This window comes from Dryobates pubescens, chromosome 4, assembly GCF_014839835.1.
Source record: "Dryobates pubescens isolate bDryPub1 chromosome 4, bDryPub1.pri, whole genome shotgun sequence".
NCBI classification, from domain to species: domain Eukaryota; kingdom Metazoa; phylum Chordata; class Aves; order Piciformes; family Picidae; genus Dryobates; species Dryobates pubescens.
In genome coordinates, this window is record NC_071615.1 from 2,936,859 (window position 1) to 2,959,478 (window position 22,620).

Sequence of the window (22,620 nt, forward strand, 5' to 3'; positions counted from 1 at the left end):
CACTCTTCATTTGACTGTCTTAACTGTCAGAACAAAAGGTGACATAAACCTGTCTGCTTTTAGGCACTGACAAGTTGGTTGGAAGAATTATCCTCATGGAGAGACTGTTCTGGGGGGAGCCAGGAGAACCCCGAAAGGATTTAGTGGCTTAGTCTTGGGGAAAGTCCAGCTAGGGTGTTGCTGAGTCTCTCCTCACTCTCTCCTGTTTTGATTTTGTCTTCTAGTTGCTCATGTGAGCCTGCCTGGCCATGCCCAGGTGCTGACACTGCAGGGGAGAGTTGTTTAAAATGGCAGAGAGAGGTGGAAATGAAGAAGTGATCAACCTGCAGAGCTTCCGCAGCCACCGGGGGAAAGGTGAGCAGCCCCTGGTGCCCGCTCCCCACGCTGGCCAGAGCTCTGCTTGCAAGCAGCAGGATCCATGGTGCTACACTTGCAGGAGTTCTCTCAATGGCAGCCTGCTTGGTGGTCTGCTTTGCCATGTTATGCACTGCTCTCTTACACTTCCTTCACAGCCACCCACAGAAGATTCTCTCTTTTTATGCTGACATGCAAAATATTTGACTCTTGCCTTTCTCGCATCGTGCTGCCTTGAGGCAGTTTGCTAACTTCTTGGCAACACCACAGAATCATAGAATCCTGCAGAGGTATTTCAGCAGATCTGAGGGGCCTGTAGTGTTCCACCCTTCTGGGGACCTTGTGGGCTGGTTCTGCATTCCTGTCCTCGCAGGGCTGTGCACCTTTGCACCTGTTCCTCCGAGAGTGGCCTTCAAATGGTGCTCTCTGTGTGTGCCTGAGGAGTAATAAATGAGTACTTGTGGATGCTCAGGCTAAAGCATAAGCTGAAGTGTGTAAGGTCATAGGGAAAGCATGGTTGTGTGCTGTCCCTGCAGTGCAGAAATCCCCTCTTTCTGGCTGGAGTGTCTCCTGAGTTCCAGCAGCATCTGTGTTCTACTCTTTACAGCCTTGAGGGACAAGGTAGTCACCTAATAGCAGGGTATCTTCTTCACCTGCAGCCAGGGGACCTATCTCAGTCTTGCAAAGAGGCTGAATTGCACAGGGAACCTTATCTCTCCTCTAGAATGCACTGTACATCAATAGAAGGAAGCACATCATCCCTGAAATGCTGAAAAGTCCAAGACCTCTCTGCAGAAATTACAAAGCACTCTGTACATGGGTTCAGAATAATTTTTCAGCAGCTTGGAAGCTTGGGCTAGAAGGAGCTGGGGCTGAAGCTTGGGTTTAGAAGGAGCTGGGGCTGAAGCTTGGGCTTAGAAGGAGCTGGGGCTGAAGCTTGGGCTTAGAAGGAGCTGGGGCTGAAGCTTGGGCTTAGAAGGAGCTGGGGCTGAAGCTTGGGCTTAGAAGGAGCTGGGGCTGAAGCTTGGGCTTAGAAGGAGCTGGGGCTAAAGCTTGGGCTTAGAAGGAGCTGGGGCTAAAGCTTGGGCTTAGAAGGAGCTGGGGCTGAAGCTTGGGCTTAGAAGGAGCTGGGGCTGAAGCTTGGGCTTAGAAGGAGCTGGGGCTGAAGCTTGGGCTTAGAAGGAGCTGGGGCTGAAGCTTGGGCTAGAAGGATCACTGTGATACTGTGATCTGGGGGCCAGTTGGGGCTCTCAAATGGAGCCTTGAGCAGCTTGGTCCAGTAGGAGGTATCCCTGATCATGACAGGAGGTTGAAACTAGATGATCTTTAAGGTCCCTTCCACCCCAAACCGTTCTACAGTTCCAAGGATCTCTACCTAAGTGTCGGTGAGTTTCCTGCACGTGCCATCGTGGTGAGCTGTGCTTTGTGCTGGAGGTCTGAGGGAGGTAGGAGTGGCTGTCACAGTAAATTGCAGAGGAACCAGTGACCTCAGAGTGCTTCTTCCCTCTTGCTGCAATGCAAATGTGAAGACTGCTTCTCCAGGTGCTTCTGTGCCTGTGCTCTGTGCCTGCAGTTATTTACCTTTAGCAAACTGCCGACTTCACTTCCCTGCAGACCGGGTGAACCGTAGGGACGAAGGCCATATCATGATATCAGACTCCTCAGATGAAGAATTGCCTTTGCTGCTGGAAGCACCAGTGGAGCAGCAGCCTGAGGAAGAGGAAGATGATGTAGTCATCTTGATAGAGGTAACTTTTCACTCTTACACTTGCCTTTGTGGCCAACTCGTGCAAACATCTGCTGTGTTCCTCGGAGAGTCCTGCCCAGTTAGAGCAATTGTCTCAGCATGTCTGAAATGAACGTTGATGTGACACTGTGTGTGTGGTGTGAAGAGTGTAGTCATGTTTGGGGCACAGGAGGGGAGAACCATACTCTTATACTAGATGTATTTCAAGTTCTCCCTAACAAAGGCTGTAGCTTCCACGTTCTCCATGTCAGTCCAGAGAGGTGGAATGCTTTGTAAGAGGACTTGACTGATGTTCCCTAGAAGGCAGGTCTTCACAACATGCCTTCTTTGGCCTTCTATGCTGCTTCTGTGCCTCTTGGTGCCTTGTTGGGCTGGGACAGACACTGACATCTTTGCAGTTTTCCAAAGCCATCCCACCTGGTAAGAAGAAATCTCCTTTCAGTGGCCCAAGCAGTCACGCAGAGGAGGAGCAAAGGCTTTAGCTGACCCTGATGAAGTGTCTAATTCCATAACTAAGCTATAGTAAGAATCTATTCCACTTACCTGTTAAAGTGGCCAGAGGCATTGAGAAAATGGGTTGTAAGGCCTTCTGCTTCTTAACTGAAAGCAGTAGCATAGGATATTTGGCCTCCGTTGGCAAAACCAAGGCCAGAGATAAATGTTTTGAGCTTTGGTTCCTGCCCATTTAGATCAGTGGGTGGGAATGCAAACATTCTGTCAGTTCCTCCTTCCCAGACAATTTAGTGGGAGGAAAGTGGGGACTGAGGTGAGCTCAGGAAGTTATTGCAGTCTGCAAGTCCTGTGCATCCCCAGCTCTGCCAAACATTCTCTTAGCACTGAGAATGGAGTTCAGTGAACCAAAGGTTCTGCGGGCTGCGGCTTTGTGCCTTGTTCAGCACCTTGCTAAACAGACTTTTCATCTGTTTCCCATCAGAAATTTGATTAGCTGCAAAAGATATCTGGAGCAAGGCTTCTGACAGGCAGACAGAAACTCCTTCCTGCCTTACTCTTGTCTGTTTTCTTTGTCAGACCCCAAAGCATCAGCAGCTTCTGCGTCCCAATGTCATCAGACCTGCTGCTCAGTGGCAGCGTGCAAATGCTGTGGGAGAAGGAGGATCTAAAAGTGCTATGGAGCCCTCAAGGAGCATAAATCTGCAGGAGAAGATCTCAACTGTGCTGTGCCAGGGAGATCAGTGTAATCACATGGTGGAGAGCGGTGCTGGACCAAGCAGGGATGGGAATAAGAATGTTGCCTTACTGCAGCCTGGGTCATCTGAGCTTAATGACCCCAGTTTTGAACCTACAACTAAGCAGAAGCCTGGCCCAAGTTTGCTTCCAGCAATAAAGACAAGTGCACAGCCTGTATTTGACAGAGACATTATTAGTCTGGAGGATGCAGACCTGCCACCACCACAGGAAGAAAAAGTGGAAGCCCAGGGGTGGGAAGGAGGGGAATTAAAGCCAGAGCAAAACCTCAAAGGAATAGCTCCAACTACCACAGACCAGGAAATCCAGGGGAACAGCCAGCTGGCTCACCCAGCCTTCCAGCTGCTGGAAGGTGAGCCACATACTGTAGCAAATGTCTGTGCTCCTCAGCAAGGCCAACCTGAAGCAGACCCTGGAGCTTTGAGGGCGTATGGAGAGGAGGCTCCTGGGCCGGCCTTCCCTCGCCCAGAACCACAGCAGGATGGGATTCCAGGTCCTGCTTCACCCCAGCCAGCACATCCACCAGAAGAAACAGGTCAGCAGGCAGTGATAGACAATGAGCAGCCAGGGCCTGCATTCCCTGCACAGGACTCTCATGAGCTTGGCTCTAGTAATGTGCCAGAACAAGGAGCTGCTGGGGAGGACCAGGACCTCACTTTGCTGCTCATCAGAGAGACAGTAAGTATGCAGTGTGCATGCTCTTCTCAGACAGGCTTTGCTAGTGTTTCACATGCCCAAAGCACAACCCTCTTGACTTCAGCTGCAATTTCTCTTTGTTTTGACTGAGACTCAGCTAATGCAACAGATGAGAAGCATGCAGTGAACTGTCTTGGAGATGCCTAGTTTGAAAGACTGATCCCAGCACTATGGCAGAAGTGGTGAGAGGATGTGAATGTCAAGGGCACTGTTTGGTTTGGGCTGGACTCTTGGCCAGAAAGGTTGAGCACACCTGATTGCAGGATCTGAAGGGCACAGAGAGGTGAAAGGACCTGGGTCTGTTCCCCTAAAGGCTACTGCCCCCTCGGGTCTGCTGCTTTGTTTGTCTGGCTGATTCCTAACCCAGCTCTGTAGAGCTGGATTGGGAATGGATGTAGAGCTAAACAAACAAAACTGAGGCACTAAACACTGACAGAAGGTCAGAGGGTAGGGTAGAGTAGAGAAGGCTTAGAGACACATGGCTGCAAGCCATGGCTGCTTTCTGCTGGCCCTCCTAAAGCAGTTTGGTCCATGGCCACGTTAAGGCCACTGTGGTGGTCAGGGGCAATGGCTGCCCTCTCAGTGTGGATTTCCAAGGAGCAGCACTGAGGGGTTACTGGATAAGAGTGAGCAGTGTAAAGACTTGTGTAGCTAGCTCCACACACTCCCCTTTGACTCTGTTTGAAGCTTAGCATGAGGAACACTAGCTGCAAGAGCTGACCCACCTCTAAGAAGGGTACTCCTTAACCATCAGTGTATTCAGCAGCTCAGAGAAGATAATGTGCATTTAAAACAACAAAACAAAAATATGCTGATACTTCACAGCTCTAATTTTCCTGTGCAGTGCACATTCCTCCCCTCATTGCTAGGGAGGAGGGGTCTCTATTGATGCCTTATGAAATCATGCAAACAAGTGTTTTACTGCATCTGTATCTTAACACATACCTCACTCACAGGATGTCAGGGGTTAGAAAGGACCCAAAGATTGAGTCCAACCCCCCAGCCAGAGCAGGAGCATACAATCTAGCTCAGGTCACAGAGGAACACATCCAGACAGGCCTTGAAAGTCTCTCCAGAGAAGGAGACTCCACAACCTCTCTGGGCAGCCTGCTCCAGTGCTCTGTGACCCTTGCAGTAGAGAAGTTCCCCCTTGTGTTGAGGTGGAACCTCCTGTGCTGCAGCTTCCATCCACTGCTCCTTGTCCTACCCCAGGGAGCAAGTGAGCAGAGCCTGTCCCCTCCCTCCTGCCCCCCAGCCCTCAGATATTTATGAAATCCCTTCTAAGTCTTCTCTCTTTCAGACTAATAAGCCCCAGGTCCCTCAACCTCTCCTCCCCAGGCAGTGCTCCAGTCCCCTGATCATCCTTGTTGCCCTCCGCTGGACTCTCTCCGGCAGATCCCTGTCCCTCTTGAACTGGGGAGCCCAGGACTGGATGCAATATTCCAGGTGTGGTCTCACCAGGGCAGAGTAGAGGGGGAGGAGAACCTCCCTGGATCTGCTGGACACACTCCTCTGCACCCCAGGATCCCATTGGCCTTCTTGGCCACCAGGGCACATTGCTGTCCCATGGATAACTTGTTATCCACCAGCACTCCCAGGTCCCTCTCCAGGGGGCTGCTCTCCAGCCTGTACTGGTGCAATTTATTATTCCTCCCCAGATGCAGGACCCTGCACTTGTCCTTGTTGAACCTCATTTGGTTCCTCTGTGCCCACTCTATCCCCTCCAAGTCTGCCTTCCACATCCCAAATCTGATTCTCTCTGGGGAAAGTGGTAGCAGCCCAGCAGAACTCAGTTCTTTCCAAAGGGAAGACCTTGTTGATCAGTGACTTGGTTTGTCACTTCTGCACTGCCAGGGTTCTTTGACAGTCCAGTCCTGAAAAGCAGAATACTGTGTGGTGCCATCAGCTGCAGTGCCTGTGCAGAAACCCAGCAGGAGAGCACCAAAGGGAGCTCTTTGCTCTGTGGTTGATGCTGGAAGAGCTTTCACAGCAATGCCAGCAGTGGTTTGTTGGCTGTTGTGAGCTCGTTGCCCTTGTCTGGGTGCTCTGGGTGGGGGTAGGTGGTGTTGGGTTGGTTTTTATTCCCTTTTGCTTTGGAATGTTGTCTTTCAGCACACAATCTGGAACTCCTTACCCTTCTGTCTGAAGGTAAATATTAGCTTTTGTTTTGTTGTAGATCATACCTAGCTGCCTCTCCTGTTTCCATCCAGCCTGATGCCCTTGTCAGGCCGGTTGCTCGTGGCCACTCGCACCACTACCCAGACTCTTGTGAGAGCTGCTAGCACTCATCCTGTGGAGCAAAGGACACCCAGCAGCTTGCAGTGTGCAGACTGGATGGATGAAAATGGTCTCCTGAAATCCACTTTGGCCCTTGCCTCAGGAGCATGCTAGACAGTCACCTCTAAAGCTTTGTCTTTGGTGCTGTTGCTAGTTTGTGCTACACAGCTCCTCTAATACCTGTGTAACCTTTAGCTTTTCCTACTGTAGGAAGCAAGATTCCCAGATGTGAGGAAGGAATATATTGAAGAGCTGATCAGCATCAAGAACTGCAATGACTTAAATGTGTAAGTACAGAGCTGAGAGCCAGGGTGTATCACCCAGCAGCCTGGCTGCAGTCACATCTCCACTCCCCAGCCTGCTACTGATGCTGCTGTAGAGCATGTGCAGGCTGAGTCAGCACTGCATTGATAGTGCCAGAGAGCAGAGAAGCTTTTCTATTCTGATAGAGTACTTCTTAAATCCTCTCTAATGCTGATGTTGTGTTGTGTAGCTTCTTGGCCTTTAAGATCACTCGATGCTTAAAGATACTACATGTAGCTTCCTCTTAACCATTACTAGGGTGCTTGAAAGGGTGAGCATCAGGATGAAGATGTTGAGGTCTGCTTCTTTAAAATACACCAAGAGGGGTGGGTTGATGAGTTTTGAGTTGAAGAAATGGTTTCCTACCTCTTCATTTCACTGGCTTCTGGCTTTTTCCAGGTACAGCTGACCTGTTAGACACCTCTATTTAGTACCAGCATGTTGGCTTTTATCCTCTTCACTTAATCAAGCAGCAGCAGTACTGTTTGAGTTCTCTCACATCACTTTTTGCAGCTAGACTAGAGCAAACATTTAAGGGCTGGTAGGATTGATTCTAGATGTTTGTTGAGGGACTGATTTGGGTCAAGCTGAGCAGAAACATGAGCCAAGAAGGGTAATAAAAGGAGTGGAAAATCAACATGCATGGCTGTTGCTTTCCTAGTAGCTCAAGAACACCTTGGTGTTCGTCATGCTCGGTATCTCTGGGTTAGAATCAAAAGCTTTGAAGTCACTAACCTTATTGATAAGTAGTTGCATCATCTCCCTGCCCTTCTGGGCAAAGCTGGCACAGCTGGAGAGTGAAGCCTGTGTGTGTTGGCTCCAGCAGCACGGAGGGGAGAGTGGTTTGAAGTAAATCACTTGTGATGTGTCTGCCCTGTCTTTCTCTCTGCACCTGTCACCACTATCCCAAACATGGTAAAATTAGTTATGTGATACAAGAATGAAGAATAGGTGTTAGTTGCCAGAGTATTCCCTCTGTCTTGTATGAATCCAATGCCTTTCCCAGTTAACTGGGGCACTAACTGAGCAGTATGTAAGTGTGTGAGGCTTAGAATTAATCCTTGGGTCATACAAGAGTTAACTGGCAAGGAATTTAGGGTGATCCCACCCATTGGGGCCTAAATTTCCTCTTCTGATGCTTTTGCCTATGATGTGAAGTCATGTCCCCAAAGCAGGAACCCTTGGTGAGGAAGTCATCAGCCTCTAACTTCTTTCTTGCCTTTCCAAAGGGCTCTCCCCACAGTGGTGGTGTGGTCAACACCAGAGCGATTTGCAAGTGCCTGTGCCACATTCTTGCTGCACCTCAGGTGGACAGAGAGTGGCTGCATGGAGAGTGGAGAAGGCCATTCCCCAGGGCAGCTGGGCTGTTGAAATCAAGCATCTGGCTGCAGGGACCCTCTCCCACATTGGTATTGTGTCCTGTGGGGATTCAGCAAAGCCTGACAGAATTAAGTCCCGCTAGGGGCTTCTCTCAGGCTTAATGGGTTCCTTCCCTTTTTGCTCCCCCAAATCTCTTCTCTCCCATTGTGAGATGAAAAGGTGCTTCCAGGCTTCCTTGTGGGCCATCTACAGTGTCTGCTCAGTGGTGCATTCCCCACTTACTGGATGATAAAGATTCCTTCTCCATATTTTTATTCCTTTAACCAAACTATCTTTTGAGTTGTCACTGCACCTTTTGTGTGGGACCCAACGGGTCAGAGCCCCGCTCAGCCTCGCCGGCAGGCTCTCTTTGATCTCTGTGGCACGTCAAGCTGAATCAGGCTTGAGAGATAATAAGTAAGGGTGGCTGGGTTTGGGCAGGGCTGAGGCTTTTCACCGGCTCCGTGTCCCGTGGCGCAGATATTGATGAAGAGCGCGGCGAGTGTGTGCCTGCCTTGCGCTCTGGGACCCACTTAACCAATTGCCAGCCGCCGGAGGTTAACATCTCCGCGAAGCCTGGGCCCTGAATGGCAACAGGCAGAATAGTTCCAGCCCTTGCCGCTTGAAGCCGCAGCGCTTTGAGCTCCTTGAAGTTTGTTTTGTTGCCTTAAAAAGGGTTACCTCGGACAAAAGGGCCGGAGGGGGGAGGGCTGGAAGCTATTAAACGCTCAGGGGCCGGGATATTTCCTTGTTTGGAAATGATGGTCTTCAAACTTTCAGCTGACGTGAAAGATAAGATGTGGGAGCTCCTCTTAGCAGGGTATCATCTATTCAGGCTTTTGTGTGCAGAAGCATTCACACTCGGTCAAAAGCTTCTAGCTCAGTGTGGCAGTACCTGATTAAACAGAAAAGAAATGCCTTGAATGTGAAAGGAGGGCTAAAGTAATCACGCCTTGATAGCGGGTTAATGCTTCCAGCCAGCTCGGATTTCTTAATTAGGAACTGATTTCTGACATCAGGAATGTAAATTAGCTGCAATTATTTCTTTGCTGCAACCTAGCACCTTCTCACTCAAGCCCTTTTACAAATGTTAATTGCTTGTCCTAGCTCCTTTCAGGAGGAAATTATTCTGTGGCTGGGGAAACTGAGGACCAGCTGATGTGGCTTGACCAGGCTTAGTGCAGCTGGTTAGTGCCGCTTGAGAATGAGCTGCGAGAGTCTCATTCAGCCAAGCCTACAGCAAGCTTCCCTTTCAAGAGGGCTTCTCAGGAGTAGAATAGAATTAACCAGGTTGGAAAAGACCCTTTGCAATCATCGAGGCCAGCCTACCACCCAACACCATCTAATCACAGTATCACTAAGGTTGGAAGAGACCCCCAAGGATCATCGAGTCCAACCTGTCTCGACAGACCTCACGGCTAGACCATGGCACCAAGTGCCACATCCAATCTCCTCTTGAACACCTCCAGGGATGGTGACTCCACCACCTCCCTGGGCAGCACATTCCAATGGCTAACAACTCTCTCTGGGAAGAACTTTCTCCTCACCTCCAGCCTAAACTTCCCCTGGCACAGCTTGAGACTGTGTCCTCTTGTTCTGGTGCTGGGTGCCTGGGAGAAGAGACCAACCCCTTCCTGGCTACAGCCTCCTTTCAGGTAGTTGTAGAGGTCAATGAGGTCACCCCTGATCCTTCTCTTCTTCGGGCTAAACAATCCCAGCTCCCTCAGCCTCTCCTCACAGGGCTTGTGCTCAACTTGTAATCAACTAAACCATGGCACCAAGAGCCTCATCCAGTCTCTTCTTAAGGACTTCCAGGGATGGTGACTCCACCACCTCCCTGGGCAGCCCATTCCAATGGCCAATCTCTCTTTCTGAGAAGAATTTCTTCCTCACATCCAGCCTAAACTTCCCCTGGTGCAGCTTGAGACTGTGTCCTCTTGTTCTGGTGCTGAGTGCCTGGGAGAAGAGACCAACCCCCAGCTGGCTACAACCTCCCTTCAGGTAGTTGTAGACAGCAAGAAAGTCTCCCCTGAGCCTCCTCTTCTCCAGGCTAAGCAACCCCAGCTCCCTCAGCCTCTCTCCCAGGGCTGTGCCCCAAACCCTTCAGAAGCTTTGTTGCCCTTCTCTGGACATGTTATTTGTGGATCTCAGCAACAGAGTATTCTGAAGCTGTTGCTAGAGCCTTTCCTAATCTGAAAAGCTCAGCCATACTAAATTTACCTGACACTTAGGCTTGTTTGTGGTCAGACCTCAGCCATGCTGCATTTGCAGGCTAGTAGGCTTTGGGTTTTCCCAGCATTTTTTACTACCTTTCTAAAAGCTGAAGCAGTTTGTAGTGGAAGCTGGACAGTGCTGGGGTGATTGCAAGCTTTATTACAAGGAAACCTGTTACTCAACAGCAGCTGTTGGATGTAAACACCTTTTAAACATGTTTCTCTCTACTCTGGAAGTAGATTAATCATGGAATCAGCCAGATTGGAAGAGACCTCCAAGGTCACCCAGGCCAACCTATTACCCAGCCCTAGCCAATCAGTCAGACCATGGCACTAAGTGCCTCACCCAGGCTTTAAGGACTGGAGGCTTTAATTCAGAATCAAATCTGTAATCTTTTCCTGGGGAAGACTTCATCCTTTCCTGGACCTTTGTAGGAGTTTGTGTGCTGCTTTTTGCATCGGTGCTGGCCCCAGCAGATGACAGCTGGGTTTCAATTAGTGCTGCTCATGTGGTGACTGTTCCCCCTTGTATGCTCTTCAGAATGGTAACTCCAGAGTAGCAGAAGGTTAGTGCACCTTAACTTTGAGTCATGCAGGATTTGCCACGTGCTCAAAGGAGGTCCCACTTTACAGGGTGGGGCAGGAAGCCTGACTGCTCACCTCTGGCATGGGGAGATGTAGGTTGGTTAGCAGCTCACCCTTAGAAGCTTCTTGTCTATGAATGCAATTGTTAAAAGACAAAATCTTCTTGCTTCTCCTTCTGCAGTCTTACAGCCACTCATTCTTTACTTCCTTCTCACTCTTTTGCTTGCAGCTTGCTCTGGGTCTGGGACCTCCTTTGGTTCTTACAGGGGTATGCTGTGACTTTCCTGCCTAACCTCATAAAGTGGGATACTAAAAACTGGACAGCCTGAGCTCCCAAACCCTGAACTGCCTATGTTTATCTTTTCAGACTTTGTAACTTTCTTCTGGAAAATCCAGATTACCCAAAGAAGGAAGGCAGAGTGGTATTGAATCCCAGCAGCAGCCTGCTTTCCAGCCAAGATGAGACAAAGGCAAGTGAGAGTGTCCTCATCTCCAGCATGCCTCTCCTCCCAGGCTGTGCAACCTGAGTGGAGCTTTGGATGTCTGGTTCTGCCAGTGCACGTTTGTAGAGTGCTTGGTTGACCCCTGCCTTTTGTAGGAGGGCCTCTGGGTACATTTAAGGTGGCATTAAGCAGCAATAGTTAGTTGCTTGCAAGCAGACTTCCAAAACTTTCCTGCTCTGCTGTGGCACAGCTGCACTTTTGCCTTCAGCAAGACCTTCTGCCCTGCCTGCCTCTGAAGTGCTCATTTTGATAACTGAGACGAAAATTCCCTGGTCCTTCTGTCACATGAAGCAGACTCAACACTCAGGTCTCTCTTGGGTGGCCTTTAGGCATTGCCTGTCAGCCTCCTGGCTGCAAATGTTCTCACAGCTTCTTGGTTTCATTGATTGATTTTAAAATTGGCTTGACAAAAAAAAAAAACAAGCCCCAAACAACTTCTCTCAGAGCTGCTCTGAGTCTGCAGTAGCTTTGTGTGGCCTGTGAGAGAAATGCTGAATGCCTCTTTTTATTCTTGGAAGCATCTCTCAACCTTGAGCCAACCTTCCTAGAACTGAACTGCGTCCTCTCCTCGCTGCCTTATGTATCCTTAAATGCTGGGCTGAGGTGCAGCTCAGGGTAGGTTACCCACACAAACACAAAGGCCTTCAGGCCTTAAGGGGGCCTATAAGAATGCTGGGGAGGGACTTTTGAGGGTGTCAGGGCGTGATAGGACTGGGGGGAATGGAGGAAAACTAGATGTGGGTAGATTCAGATTGGATGTTAGGAAGAAGTTGTTCCCCATGAGGGTGGTGAGACACTGGCACAGGTTGCCCAGGGAGGTGGTGGAAGCCTCATGCCGGAGGTCTTTAAGGCCAGGCTGGATGTGGCTCTGAGCAACCTGCTCTAGTGTGAGGTGTTCCTGCCCATGGCAGAGGGTTTGGAACTGCCTGATCCTTGAGGTCCCTTCCAACCTTAACAATTCTCTGACTTACACCCAGCCTGTGCTCTGAGCCTGTGGTTAGAGAGGTGCTCAGGCTGGGTGCCATGTAACCTGGCTTTTGGTGGCCATGCAGAAGGTGCTGATTGCTGACAGCATGGCTTGGGATGGTCTTGTGTGTATTTATATATCTAAAGAGATACTTCCTGTCTTTCACCCTGTCTCCTTAGGTGCCTAAAGTGGACTACTTTGACTTCTCCAAACTCACCCCACTTGATCAGCGGTGCTTTATCCAGGCAGCTGACCTCCTCATGGCAGACTTCAAAATGCTGAGCAGCCAAGACATTAAGTGGGCACTGCATGAACTCAAGGGACACTATGCAATCACACGAAAGGTTCTCCAGTTCAACTCTGTTTTCCTTCCTGGGGTTATCTTCTGTGTCTGTGGAGAGCAGGGCAATGGCTTTTGCCTACTGGACCATCTACTGGCACGTGGCTGTGGGGCCTTTAATATCCTTCCTTTCCTTGTGAGAAGTATGAATCCATTTAGTAGAGACTTGCAAAACTTATTGGGCAGCCAGAATGCTGCAGGAAGGTTTTGTTTTCTCTAATAGGGAACCCCCAGCTAGCTGATGGCAGGTGATGCATTAAACTGAGGAGTGTTCCTGTCCATGGCAGCTGAAGTGTGGTTATTGTCCATAAAGCTTAGACACTGAGCTAAGTCTTAAAACATTTAAGTGCTGCTAGTTAACTGACTGCATGTGATTGAAAAGAAGGCCAAGTCTCACTCTCCTGTTTATTGTTATGGCTTGTGGAATGAGTCTTTTATCCATCATAGAAGAGGTTCACTGAAACAGAGCTGCAAAGGCACTTGGCTTAAGGATCAGCAAACTGAATGTAAATGTGGCCTCAAGCTTTTGACCTGGATCTGCTCCTTTGATATTCTCCTCCTGCTTGAGCAGTTTATTTCTCTGCTATTCCAGGAGTGGTTCCAGAACAGGGCCATGAAAATGATCAGGGGGTTGGAGCACCTCTGCTGCAAGGACAGGCTGAGGGAGCTGGGCTTGTTCAGCCTGGAGAAGAGAAGGCTCCAGAGAGACCTAACTGGGACCTTCCAGTACCTGAAGGAGGCTTATGAGAAGGCTGCAGAGGGACTGTTTCCAAAGGCCTGCAGTGATAGGACAAGGGGCAGTGGTTTGAAATCTACTCCTCTCTAATTTAGATTGAATGTTAGGAACAAGTTCTGCTCCATGAGGGTGGTGCAACGCTGGAACTGGTTGCCCAGAGAGGTGGTTAAGGTCCCACCCCTGGAGATATTGAAGCTCAGGTTCAACAAGGCTCTGAGCACCCTGATCTAGTGGAGGATGTTCCTGCTGGCTGCAGGGGGAGGGTGGACTGGATGACCTTTGGAGGTCCCTTCCAACCCAAACCATTCAATGGCTTAACCAAAGCCTGACTGTCTCTTCACTTGCTTGAGTGCTAAGTAGTTGAACTTCATTTCTTTTCTAAAGTAAAACCCCAACACCCCCAGCCAGCTCTGCAGCAGCAGTGGACACCAGCTGTTGTAGAGTTAATAGCTGGAGGGCTGTGAAGTGTTGGTCAGCTATTTTGGTTTTATGGAAGGGTTGCTTTATGAGTACATGAAGCAACAAGGGGAGAACCAGCACTGTGCCCAGGTGGCCAGGAGAGCCAATGGCATCCTGGCCTGGATCAGGAGTAGTGTGGCCAGCAGGACAAGGGAGGTTATTCTCCCCCTGTACTCACCACTGGTCAGGCCACACCCTGAGTACTGTGTCCACTTCTGGGCTGCTCAGTTCAAGAGAGATGTTGAGGTACTGGAATGTGTCCAGAGAAGGGCAATGAAACTGGTGAGGGGTCTGCAACACAGCCCTGTGAGGAGAGGCTGAGGGAGCTGAGCTGGGGTTGCTTAGCCTGGAGAAGAGGAGGCTCAGAGAAGACCTCATTGCTGTCTACAACTACTTGAAGGGAGGTTGTAGCCAGGTGGGGGTCAGTCTCTTCCTCTAGGCAACCAGCAACAGAAAGAGGGGACACAGTCTCAAGCTGTGCCAGAGGAGGTTCAGGCTGGGTATTAGGAAGAAGTTCTCCACAGGGAGAGTGATTTGCCATTGGAATGTGCTGCCCAGGGAGGTGGTGGAGTTGCCATCCCTGAAGATCTTCAAGAAAAGCCTGCATGAGGTCATTTAGTGCCATGGTGTAGTTGATTGGCTAGGGCTGGGTGATAGGTTGGACTGGATGATCTTGGAGGGCTCTTCCAACCTGGTTTGATTCTATGAAAGGGGAGAGGTTTATTTGCCTCTCTGTGGGGTGTTTGGCTTTCTGGGTTTGCAGTGTGCTTCAGTTTGAAGTATTGTGCAGCTTCTGCTTCCTTCCAGGAGCAGACAGGGTTTAAGTCTGTCTCATTGTTTTCTAGGCCTTTTCAGATGCTATCAAAAAATGGCAGGAGCTGTCTCCTGAAACCAGTGGGAAACGAAAAAGGAGGAAAGAAATGAATCAGTATTCATATATAGACTTCAAGTTTGAGCAAGGTAAATACCAAGCTGTATGGTTGGTGCTTTCTGCATTACTGTGGTGGGCAGAGCTGGCTTGCAGCAGAAAGGTTTTCTCTTAAAAGGGAGGTGGTCCCAAACCAGCTTTGCTTCTGTCACTGTCTGGTTCCTCTTTTGGAGGATGTTCTTCATTACTGCCTCTGCTTGGGGCAGTGCCATGTTTGAGATGCTGAAGTTGTGGCCATGAGAAAAACATTTCTGAGAGCAGCAGAATCAGGACTGCAGACTTTGAAAGCCAGTGATCCTACTGGCAAGGAGTTTTCCATTGAAATGGCCATAACATGGTTGAAAGGATATCACAAATGGGCAGCTTCTCCTTTTTAACACAAGTCTGGGCTCCTCAGTTTAAGAGGGACATTGAGACCCTTGAATGTGTCCAGGGAAGAGCAATGAGGCTGAGGAGTGGTCTGGAGCACAGCCCTGTGAGGAGAGGCTGAGGGAGCTGGGGTTGCTTAGCCTGGAGAAGAGGAGGCTCAGGGGAGACCTTATTGCTGTCTACAACTACTTGAAGGAAGGTTGTAGCCAGGTTGGTCTCTTCTCCCAGGCAACCAGCACCAGAACAAGAGGACACAGTCTCAAGCTGCACCAGGGGAAGTTTAGGCTGGAGGTGAGGAGAAAGTTCTTCACAGGAAGAGTAATTGGCCATTGGAATGTGCTGCCCAGGGAGGTGGTGGAGTCCCCATCCCTGGAGGTGTTCATGAAAGGCTTGGATGTGGCACTTGGAGCCATGGTTTAGGATGTGTTAGGTTGGACTTGATGATCTCTGAGGTCTTTTTCAGCCTGGTTGATTGTGTGTGTGGAGGGAGGAGGAGGATTGAAGCTTTGTCCTGGCTGCTCCACCCTGTTTCCCTGTGCCTTTCACTCTGCTCCAGGGGATGTGAAAATCGAGAAGCGCATGTTCTTCCTGGAGAACAAGAGGCGGCACTGGAGGTCCTATGACAAGCTCTCTCTGCTCCCACCAGTGCTGCTGGAGAAGGAATTCTATGAGCAGAAAGTTAAAGAGATAGCAGAGGTAAGTGGTAGGAGCTAAAGAGATAGCAGAGGTAAGTGGTAGGAGCTGCTTTGATCTTGTGTTGGAAATGACTTCAGCTACTGTGGAGCTCTTGGCCCTAAACCTGGAGATCTGCCTCTTGGAGAAATGGGCTCTATGCTTGACTTCTTTTCCTTCAAAAATGGGTTAGAGTTTCACATTTACTTAGATATCTATCTGCTGTTCTGGCCCTTTCAGTTGGTATAAAGTAGTAAAAGCTCTGCTGATTCATTAGTTTCTCTAAATGTCAGCAGGCTTCTCTGCTTCTTTAGGGCTTGTAATTGCAGCTCTGTGTTGGTGGTGAATAAGGACCAGGCCCAAGGCAGTGTGTCCACTCACCCTACTGCCTCCCACAAGTTGGCAGGCCTGTCTCTCCAGAACATCTTGTCCTGGTCTGAAGGCCATATGTTTCAAAGCAGAATCCTCCAAAGCCTGGCAGTGTGCTGTCTTGCCCTCTTAGCCTGAGGAAGGACTCAATTCACAGCTCTGCACCTACCTCTCTTTCTAAAATAGCTCCTTGAAGATCCTTGTCTCTTGAGCAGATGGGTAGTGTCTCTTTTCCACCACAAAGCTAATGTTCCTTGGGGCTTTCTCTGGAGGGGCCCTTTGGGTGAGATCATCACTGCCCAGGGAAACCTGAGCCAGCAGCCCTCCGGAATATAGAATTCTCTTCTTTGTTCTTCCTGCCTTTACTTCTCCCATCTGTTTTAGCTGAATCATAAATAGCTTAATGGATTGGAAGTGATGCTGTAAGCAGACAGTGAGCCTTTTGTGGTGGTTTGTAAGCCTTGAGATAATGTCAGAGCACAGAGGCTGGAAAAGTGCTTTCTCCTGTAAACACAGATGCACGTGTCTCTCTTGCAGCACGCAGACTTCCTCCTTGCTCTGCAGATGAATGAGGAGCAGTATCAGAAGGTCAGTATCTGTAATGTGGTCCTTTGAGTTCAGCTTATGCATAGACACTGTTTTGCACTGGTTACTCCACAGACCTTTTTAGTGTGTGTGTGTGTGTGGTTTCTGGAGCTTTTCTGAAGCTGCATTGTCACTGTGCTGGTTTTGCTGAGCTGCCAAAACCTGCCCAGTGTGTGTTGGCTACTGGCTTTTAGCAAAGGTAGGAGCTGAGCCCAGCAAGAGAGTATTGATGCATGTAATGATCTGCAGTAATTCAGGCAGCTGCTGCTTGTATCTTTACTGACCACAACAAACATTGCAACAGAGTAGTACCAGGTTCACTCTTGCTACAACTATTATGGCTCCTTGAAACAGATTTGCTGCTGCTGGAGCTCTGCCAGTGGACCTTTCACATTTGCAGAGGGGACTCAAAAAAACCCATCTCTGAATCAGATCTCTAAACAAAGAGAGAAGAGTTAAGAGATCAGTTCAGCAGCTGTGGATCACCTTTGCATTCTCCATGGCCATTTCTTGTCAAACTCTGGAGGTGTTTGGCCTTTTGAAGAAGGGGGCACACTTACTTTTGAACAGTGGCAAGCTTCTCCACTCCTGCAGTGAGGAAGCCAAGAAGAAGTCTCTCCAGGCAGATGGAGAAATGTTCCTTTAGAGGGCAACAGATGAGAGGTGTGGGTTTGGGGATTTTTCTTCCCCCACATGAATGGTTGTGCTCTCTGCCACTTCCCTGCCATTGCAGCTTCCCAAACCCAGGGTGCTTCTCTGCCTGGGAGCTATGAATTACTGAACACTATGAGTTGTGCAGACTTTTTGGAACCTGTCAGACAGGAGCTGTAGATATTAAATTACTTCAAAGTGAGTTTCCAGTTGTAGTGGGAGAGTTTTGCCCACTAGGTAGGGTATCTAATGGAATGGAGAGTTCTGACCACCAAACAGGCTATCTAATGGAGTGGTGTCCATCTGTTGCTCTGTTTTACAGTTAGTTACTGGCATTGTTTGTGGCCTGCAGTTGTGTCTGTGTGTTGCTGTAGCTATGGAGGTTGTGCTGATGCTGATGCCTCTGTTTGTGGCTGCAGGATGGTCAGATGATAGAGTGCCGCTGCTGTTACGGAGAGTTTGCATTTGAAGAGCTAACTCAGTGTGCAGATGGGCACTTGTTCTGCAAGGAGTGCCTAATTAAATATGCTCAGGAGGCAGTCTTTGGCTCTGGGAAGGTAAGACTTTTCCCAAGTGGAAAATTTCCTAAGGGGAAAGCAGGGGGGGAGATGGGGAAGGTGCTTTGGGGAGCTCATGGTGCTGTTCACGTAGTGCTGTTGCCTCAATCTGATGTAACTGTATTTCCCAGGAGATATTTGAATAGAATTTATATCCTGAAATCCAAATCCAACAAGTCAGTCTTGCCATCAGGTGAAGCCAACAACTTCACAGTGGGATCCTTGCTGAACAGGATTTCAGTTTGCTAACCTCCATCTTCTGTGCTCCATGCTCAGCAGCTTGGATCATTAGGAAGGTTTGCTCCAGCATTCCTAGTGACAGCAACAACCTGCACTCATCTGCTTTTTATCTTCTACTTGAAAACCAATGGTATCTGCACAGAGAACACACTTTTATCTCTGGCCAGTCTCCTCCTAGCTAAGAGTGTTTGTCCTTCATATTATCACTGTGATCCCAATTTAATTTGGGGGTTGGTTCCTCTATGATGTTCCTAACCTTAGTCTCCAATTTAGCTGGCAATTATCCTAATACTTAGCTATAAACAAGTCATTAACCTGCTCTGAGGTGTGCATGCTCCTTTGCTTTGAGAGATGATGATCAATCTGTGAGATGCTTTTGTATTCTGGGGTCTGGATTTCACGTGGACACAAACTGGCAGCTGTGTTTTATATGACCTTCCTGGCAATACAACCTGCTGTACCTGAGCACAGACTGTACAGGAGGAATGGGCTGCTCTGTGGTCAGAACGGGCTTGGAGTGGGTGAACTCTTGTGGTGGGTGAACTCTTGTCCTCACAGCTCCTGAAGTATTAGCCCATAAGTGAAGCTATTAGCCCATCCTGAAGCTATCATCAGAGCTTTGTGGTAGAAAAGCTGAAAGTGATGAGAGGCTCAAGCTGTCTGTGCTGGGAAAGGTGGGAGTCTCCACACATGTGGTCTCTCCTGCTGCTCAGCCTCCTTGTGCTGGCAGAAGAGAGGACATGTATGCCAGTAATATCATACTGGTGTACCAAAGCTCCTGGGGAATCCTCACTGAATTGCAACAAATCCCTACCCAAAAAAACCCAAACCCAAAACATTGAATCAGCCCAAAATTGCCTGCCTTGGGTGTAGCACAAGGTCAATTAAATCTGTATAGTCTGATTTTTTTGAAGGGGAGCTTTAGATTGGATATTAGGGAAAATGTCTTCATGGAAAGAGTGGTCAGGCAGTGGAGCAGGCTGCCCAGGAAGGTGGTGCAGTTGCTGTCCCTGGAGGTGCTTAAGAAACTTGTGGACATGACACTTAGGGATGTGGTTTAGTGGCCATGGTGATGTTAGGTTGATGGTTGGACTCGATGATCATAGAGGTCTTTTCCAACCAAAAGAATTCTGTGGTTCTAACTGTGATCCCAGCACCTTCATGCTCAGTGTTTGTTCAAAGCCTGCTCTGTTTGATTGATCAGTCTTGTTCTTTCTGTTGCAAACCCATTCTCTGACAGGAAGAGTGACTGGCCATTGGAATGGGCTGCCCAGGGAGGTGGTGGAGTCACCATCACTGGAGGTCACTGAGGTCTCTTCCAACCTTGGTGATTCTAAGATCGTCAAGTCCAACCTGTCACCACAGACCTCATGACTGAACCATGGCACCAAGTGCCACATCCAATCCCCTCTTGAACACCTCCAGGGATGGGGACTCCTCCACCTCCCTGGGCAGCACATTCCAATGGCAAATGACTCTCTCAGTGAAGAAGGTGTTTAAGAAGAGACTGGATGGGGCACTTGGTGCCATGGTTTAGTTGATGAGATGGTGTTGGGTGATAGGTTGGACTGGATAATCTCAAAGGTCTTTTCCAACCTGGTTGATGCTGTTCTGTTCTATTCAATTTTAGCTCTATTGTCTCTAAGCCAGGCCCTGTGCTGGTTTATTTGGAAATGTTCTAGGTACTGAGTCTTCTTATTTGCTGGGATCATACTGAACCTGAGCTTTCTCCTTCCAACCCTAGTCAGAGCTCAGCTGCATGGAAGGCAGTTGCACATGTTCATTCCCCACCAGCGAGCTGGAGAAAGTGCTTCCAGAGAACATCCTCTGTAAATACTACGAGCGGAAAGCTGAGGAGGAGGTGGCTGCTGCCTGTGCCGACGAGCTTGTCAGGTGAGTGTCCAGCAGAGGATGCAGGTTGCACTTACTCTGGGAGAAAGTTGTTCCCTGAAACCCTAAGTGTGTGCTGACTACGGAGATGGGAAGCTTTCAGAGAGCTGTAGCGTTAATTCAGGCTTCTTTTTATTCAGGTCGGTCTGCCTTTGACTAGGAGCAGATTAAAATTCGATAGACTTGTCTCCCCTAAGATTTGCTTGCCAGCTCTGAGCTGATCCTCTAAATTACATAGTCAAAAGCAGTGCTGAGCATATAATATTTTGATTGCAAACAGGGAAGTGATTGAAGAAATAGGAGGGAAAAGGCAGCAGTCGGCACATGCTGGCGGCAGGCGCTGCCTTGGCAGCCTTAGTGACTGCCTCAGAGCTAGCTCACTAAATCCACTTTCAGCAAAGATATGTTTGGCACTCTGCATTAATGGTATCTTTTGGGGTTGTTTTTCCTCATTGGGCTCCAGGTGTCCATTCTGCAACTTCCCAGCCCTACTGGACAGCGATGTGAAGAGGTTCAGCTGCCCTAATCCCCGCTGCAGAAAGGTAACTGGGGGGCACGTGGCCATTTGGTCTCTTCTGGAGTGTTGTGCAGGAGAGAACTCACACTTTCTGTGTGGTGGGCTGAAATTTCCTCCCCCCAGCATTAACTTTGCCAGACCAGCTCAGTCAGAAGCAAATGGAAGTTGTATTTACAAGCAAAACTACACTCTCCAATGGAGTGCAATGAATGTGTATAAAATACACAGGAGTTACAATGGTGTACAGATATTTACAACTAGCAGACAACACCAAACCCCCCCCAGCTCAGAGAGACCAGGGAAACCATTCCCCTGCCCCCTCCCTACCCCCCTGTCCCAAGAGATAAAAGAGCAGAGAGAAAGCAGGGGTTAGACTCAACCAAAATAATTCAGCCAAGGTCATCCAGAAGCAGATTAATCTCTCCTGAGCGAAGCAAGCAGAGAAGAGATCAGAAAAGGGAATTGTTTTGGTACAGCCAGTCTTACAGCTGATACTCTTCCAATGAATTTGTTTAGGATAACCTTTAGCTTTCCTTTTTACACCCAGTTAGTGATTTGTTTATGTTTTTCTACTTTTGTGCTCAAAGTCTGTAACTAAATGTTAAAGGCATAGCCTAAAACCGCCACGTCCTGGTAGCAGGTGAATGAAAGAGAGCTATTGGCCATTGGAATGGGCTGCCCAGGCAGGTGGTGGAGTCCCTGTCCCTGGAGGTGTTCAGAAAGGGATTGGATGTGACACTTGAAGCCATGGTTTAGTTAGCCATGAGGTTTTGGGTGGTAGGTTGGACTTGATGATCTCTGAGGTCTTTCCAACCTTAGTGATTCTGTGAATATCCACTGTGGCTGTGTGGGGCAGCAGCCAAGGTATGTGCTGGATCCTAATGAGGTGCTGTGAAAGTGTGTGGCTGGCCAGAGGAATTTCAGCAGTATTCCCTTCTTTCCTTGGTTAAACAAAAACTTGGTGGATGCCATAGGCTGCTGTCTTACATGTACAGAAGTGTTCTAGGTGTCCAGGGGGCTGTGTGTTCAGGAGGCACAAAACCCAGCTGGGATCCTTTGTCTAATGAGACTTTGGGGAACGCCCTTGCGTGCTGTCCTGAGGAGAATCAGCATCTGCATTTTCCTTTGCTGCTGTTGCCTGAATGCTTTGGATTCAGTTGGAAGTGACACAAGCTCGTTGGAAGAGCTGCCTGAAATGTGAGCCATCCAAAGGGCAAAAGATCTTTGTGCTCCTCTCAAAGTTTGCTAATAACCATAACGGGAAAATCATCAGGCCCAAAGTGGGGGGATGGAGTGGGGGAAAAACTTGCTGCTTCTGCACCATCTGTTCGGGGTGGGGGGGGAATAGAAGCATGGAAATGTGTTTCCCAGTCTGCTGAATGTCTGCGGAGCCCTTGCCTGCATCTGGTGCCAGCGAGTATCAGTGCTCGGCACTGAAGCTACAAAGGCGTCTTGCGTCTCTTGAGCCACAACAATGAATTCTCCTGCAACGTTCAGGGAGCTGCCTGGCCCCCAGCAGAGATTTCTGCTAATCATTGACATTCCTCTGGGGTGCATTAACCTTCAGCTCGTAGCTGCCATCGCTTTGGGTTCTCCTATTGATGCGCTGCCACCGATTGCTGGCAACGAGAAATTCATAGGAAGTCAAATCCTGCTGCCTGGAAAAACTGCAGTTGCCAGCAGCGAACTTTGCTTTCTGTAGTGAAAACTGGACTCACTGGGGAGGAGTAAAATGCAGTTCCGTTTTTAGAACTCTTCATCGCCAGATAAAGTTTTTCTAACGTTCACCTCTAGCGTTTGGGGAGGGAATGTGGTTCTGAGGGAGCGTCCAAGCAGCAGGAGGCTTTTGCTAGTCACTAGGTGGCAATGTTGGTTCACGTTTAAATCGACTCCCTTTTTGTCTTGCCGTCCTTGCAAAACCCCCGGGTTGTTTTCCAAGTGTAGATGTGTCAGCACCACAGAGCAAAACTCAGGCTGGAAGAGCATGAGCGCTTCGGCGTGCAGAACGAATCCAAGTTGCTTTTTTCCCTGAGCGATGTAATGCGGCACAGTAACTGTGGTAAAAAGGGGTCAGTGCTGAAGTGCTCCTTTCCTTCT

The 22,620-nt window shown here is 49.0% G+C and overlaps 1 protein-coding gene across 1 annotated transcript in view; it reads left to right on the forward strand.

Annotated features, from left to right (window-relative positions):
* The first annotated feature begins 232 nt into the window (after positions 1-232).
* The window catches only part of RNF216 (ring finger protein 216), a 71,725-nt gene continuing 49,337 nt past the window's right edge, over positions 233-22,620 (forward strand). The window contains exons 1-12 of the mRNA XM_009896913.2: positions 233-354; positions 1,969-2,102; positions 3,131-3,985; positions 6,491-6,567; positions 11,108-11,210; positions 12,390-12,554; positions 14,591-14,705; positions 15,599-15,738; positions 16,621-16,671; positions 17,739-17,876; positions 19,861-20,009; positions 20,470-20,548. Of these exons, the coding sequence (XP_009895215.1) occupies positions 288-354; positions 1,969-2,102; positions 3,131-3,985; positions 6,491-6,567; positions 11,108-11,210; positions 12,390-12,554; positions 14,591-14,705; positions 15,599-15,738; positions 16,621-16,671; positions 17,739-17,876; positions 19,861-20,009; positions 20,470-20,548 (2,073 nt within the window). The 5' untranslated portion in view covers positions 233-287. The remainder of the gene's footprint in view (positions 355-1,968; positions 2,103-3,130; positions 3,986-6,490; positions 6,568-11,107; positions 11,211-12,389; positions 12,555-14,590; positions 14,706-15,598; positions 15,739-16,620; positions 16,672-17,738; positions 17,877-19,860; positions 20,010-20,469; positions 20,549-22,620) is intronic.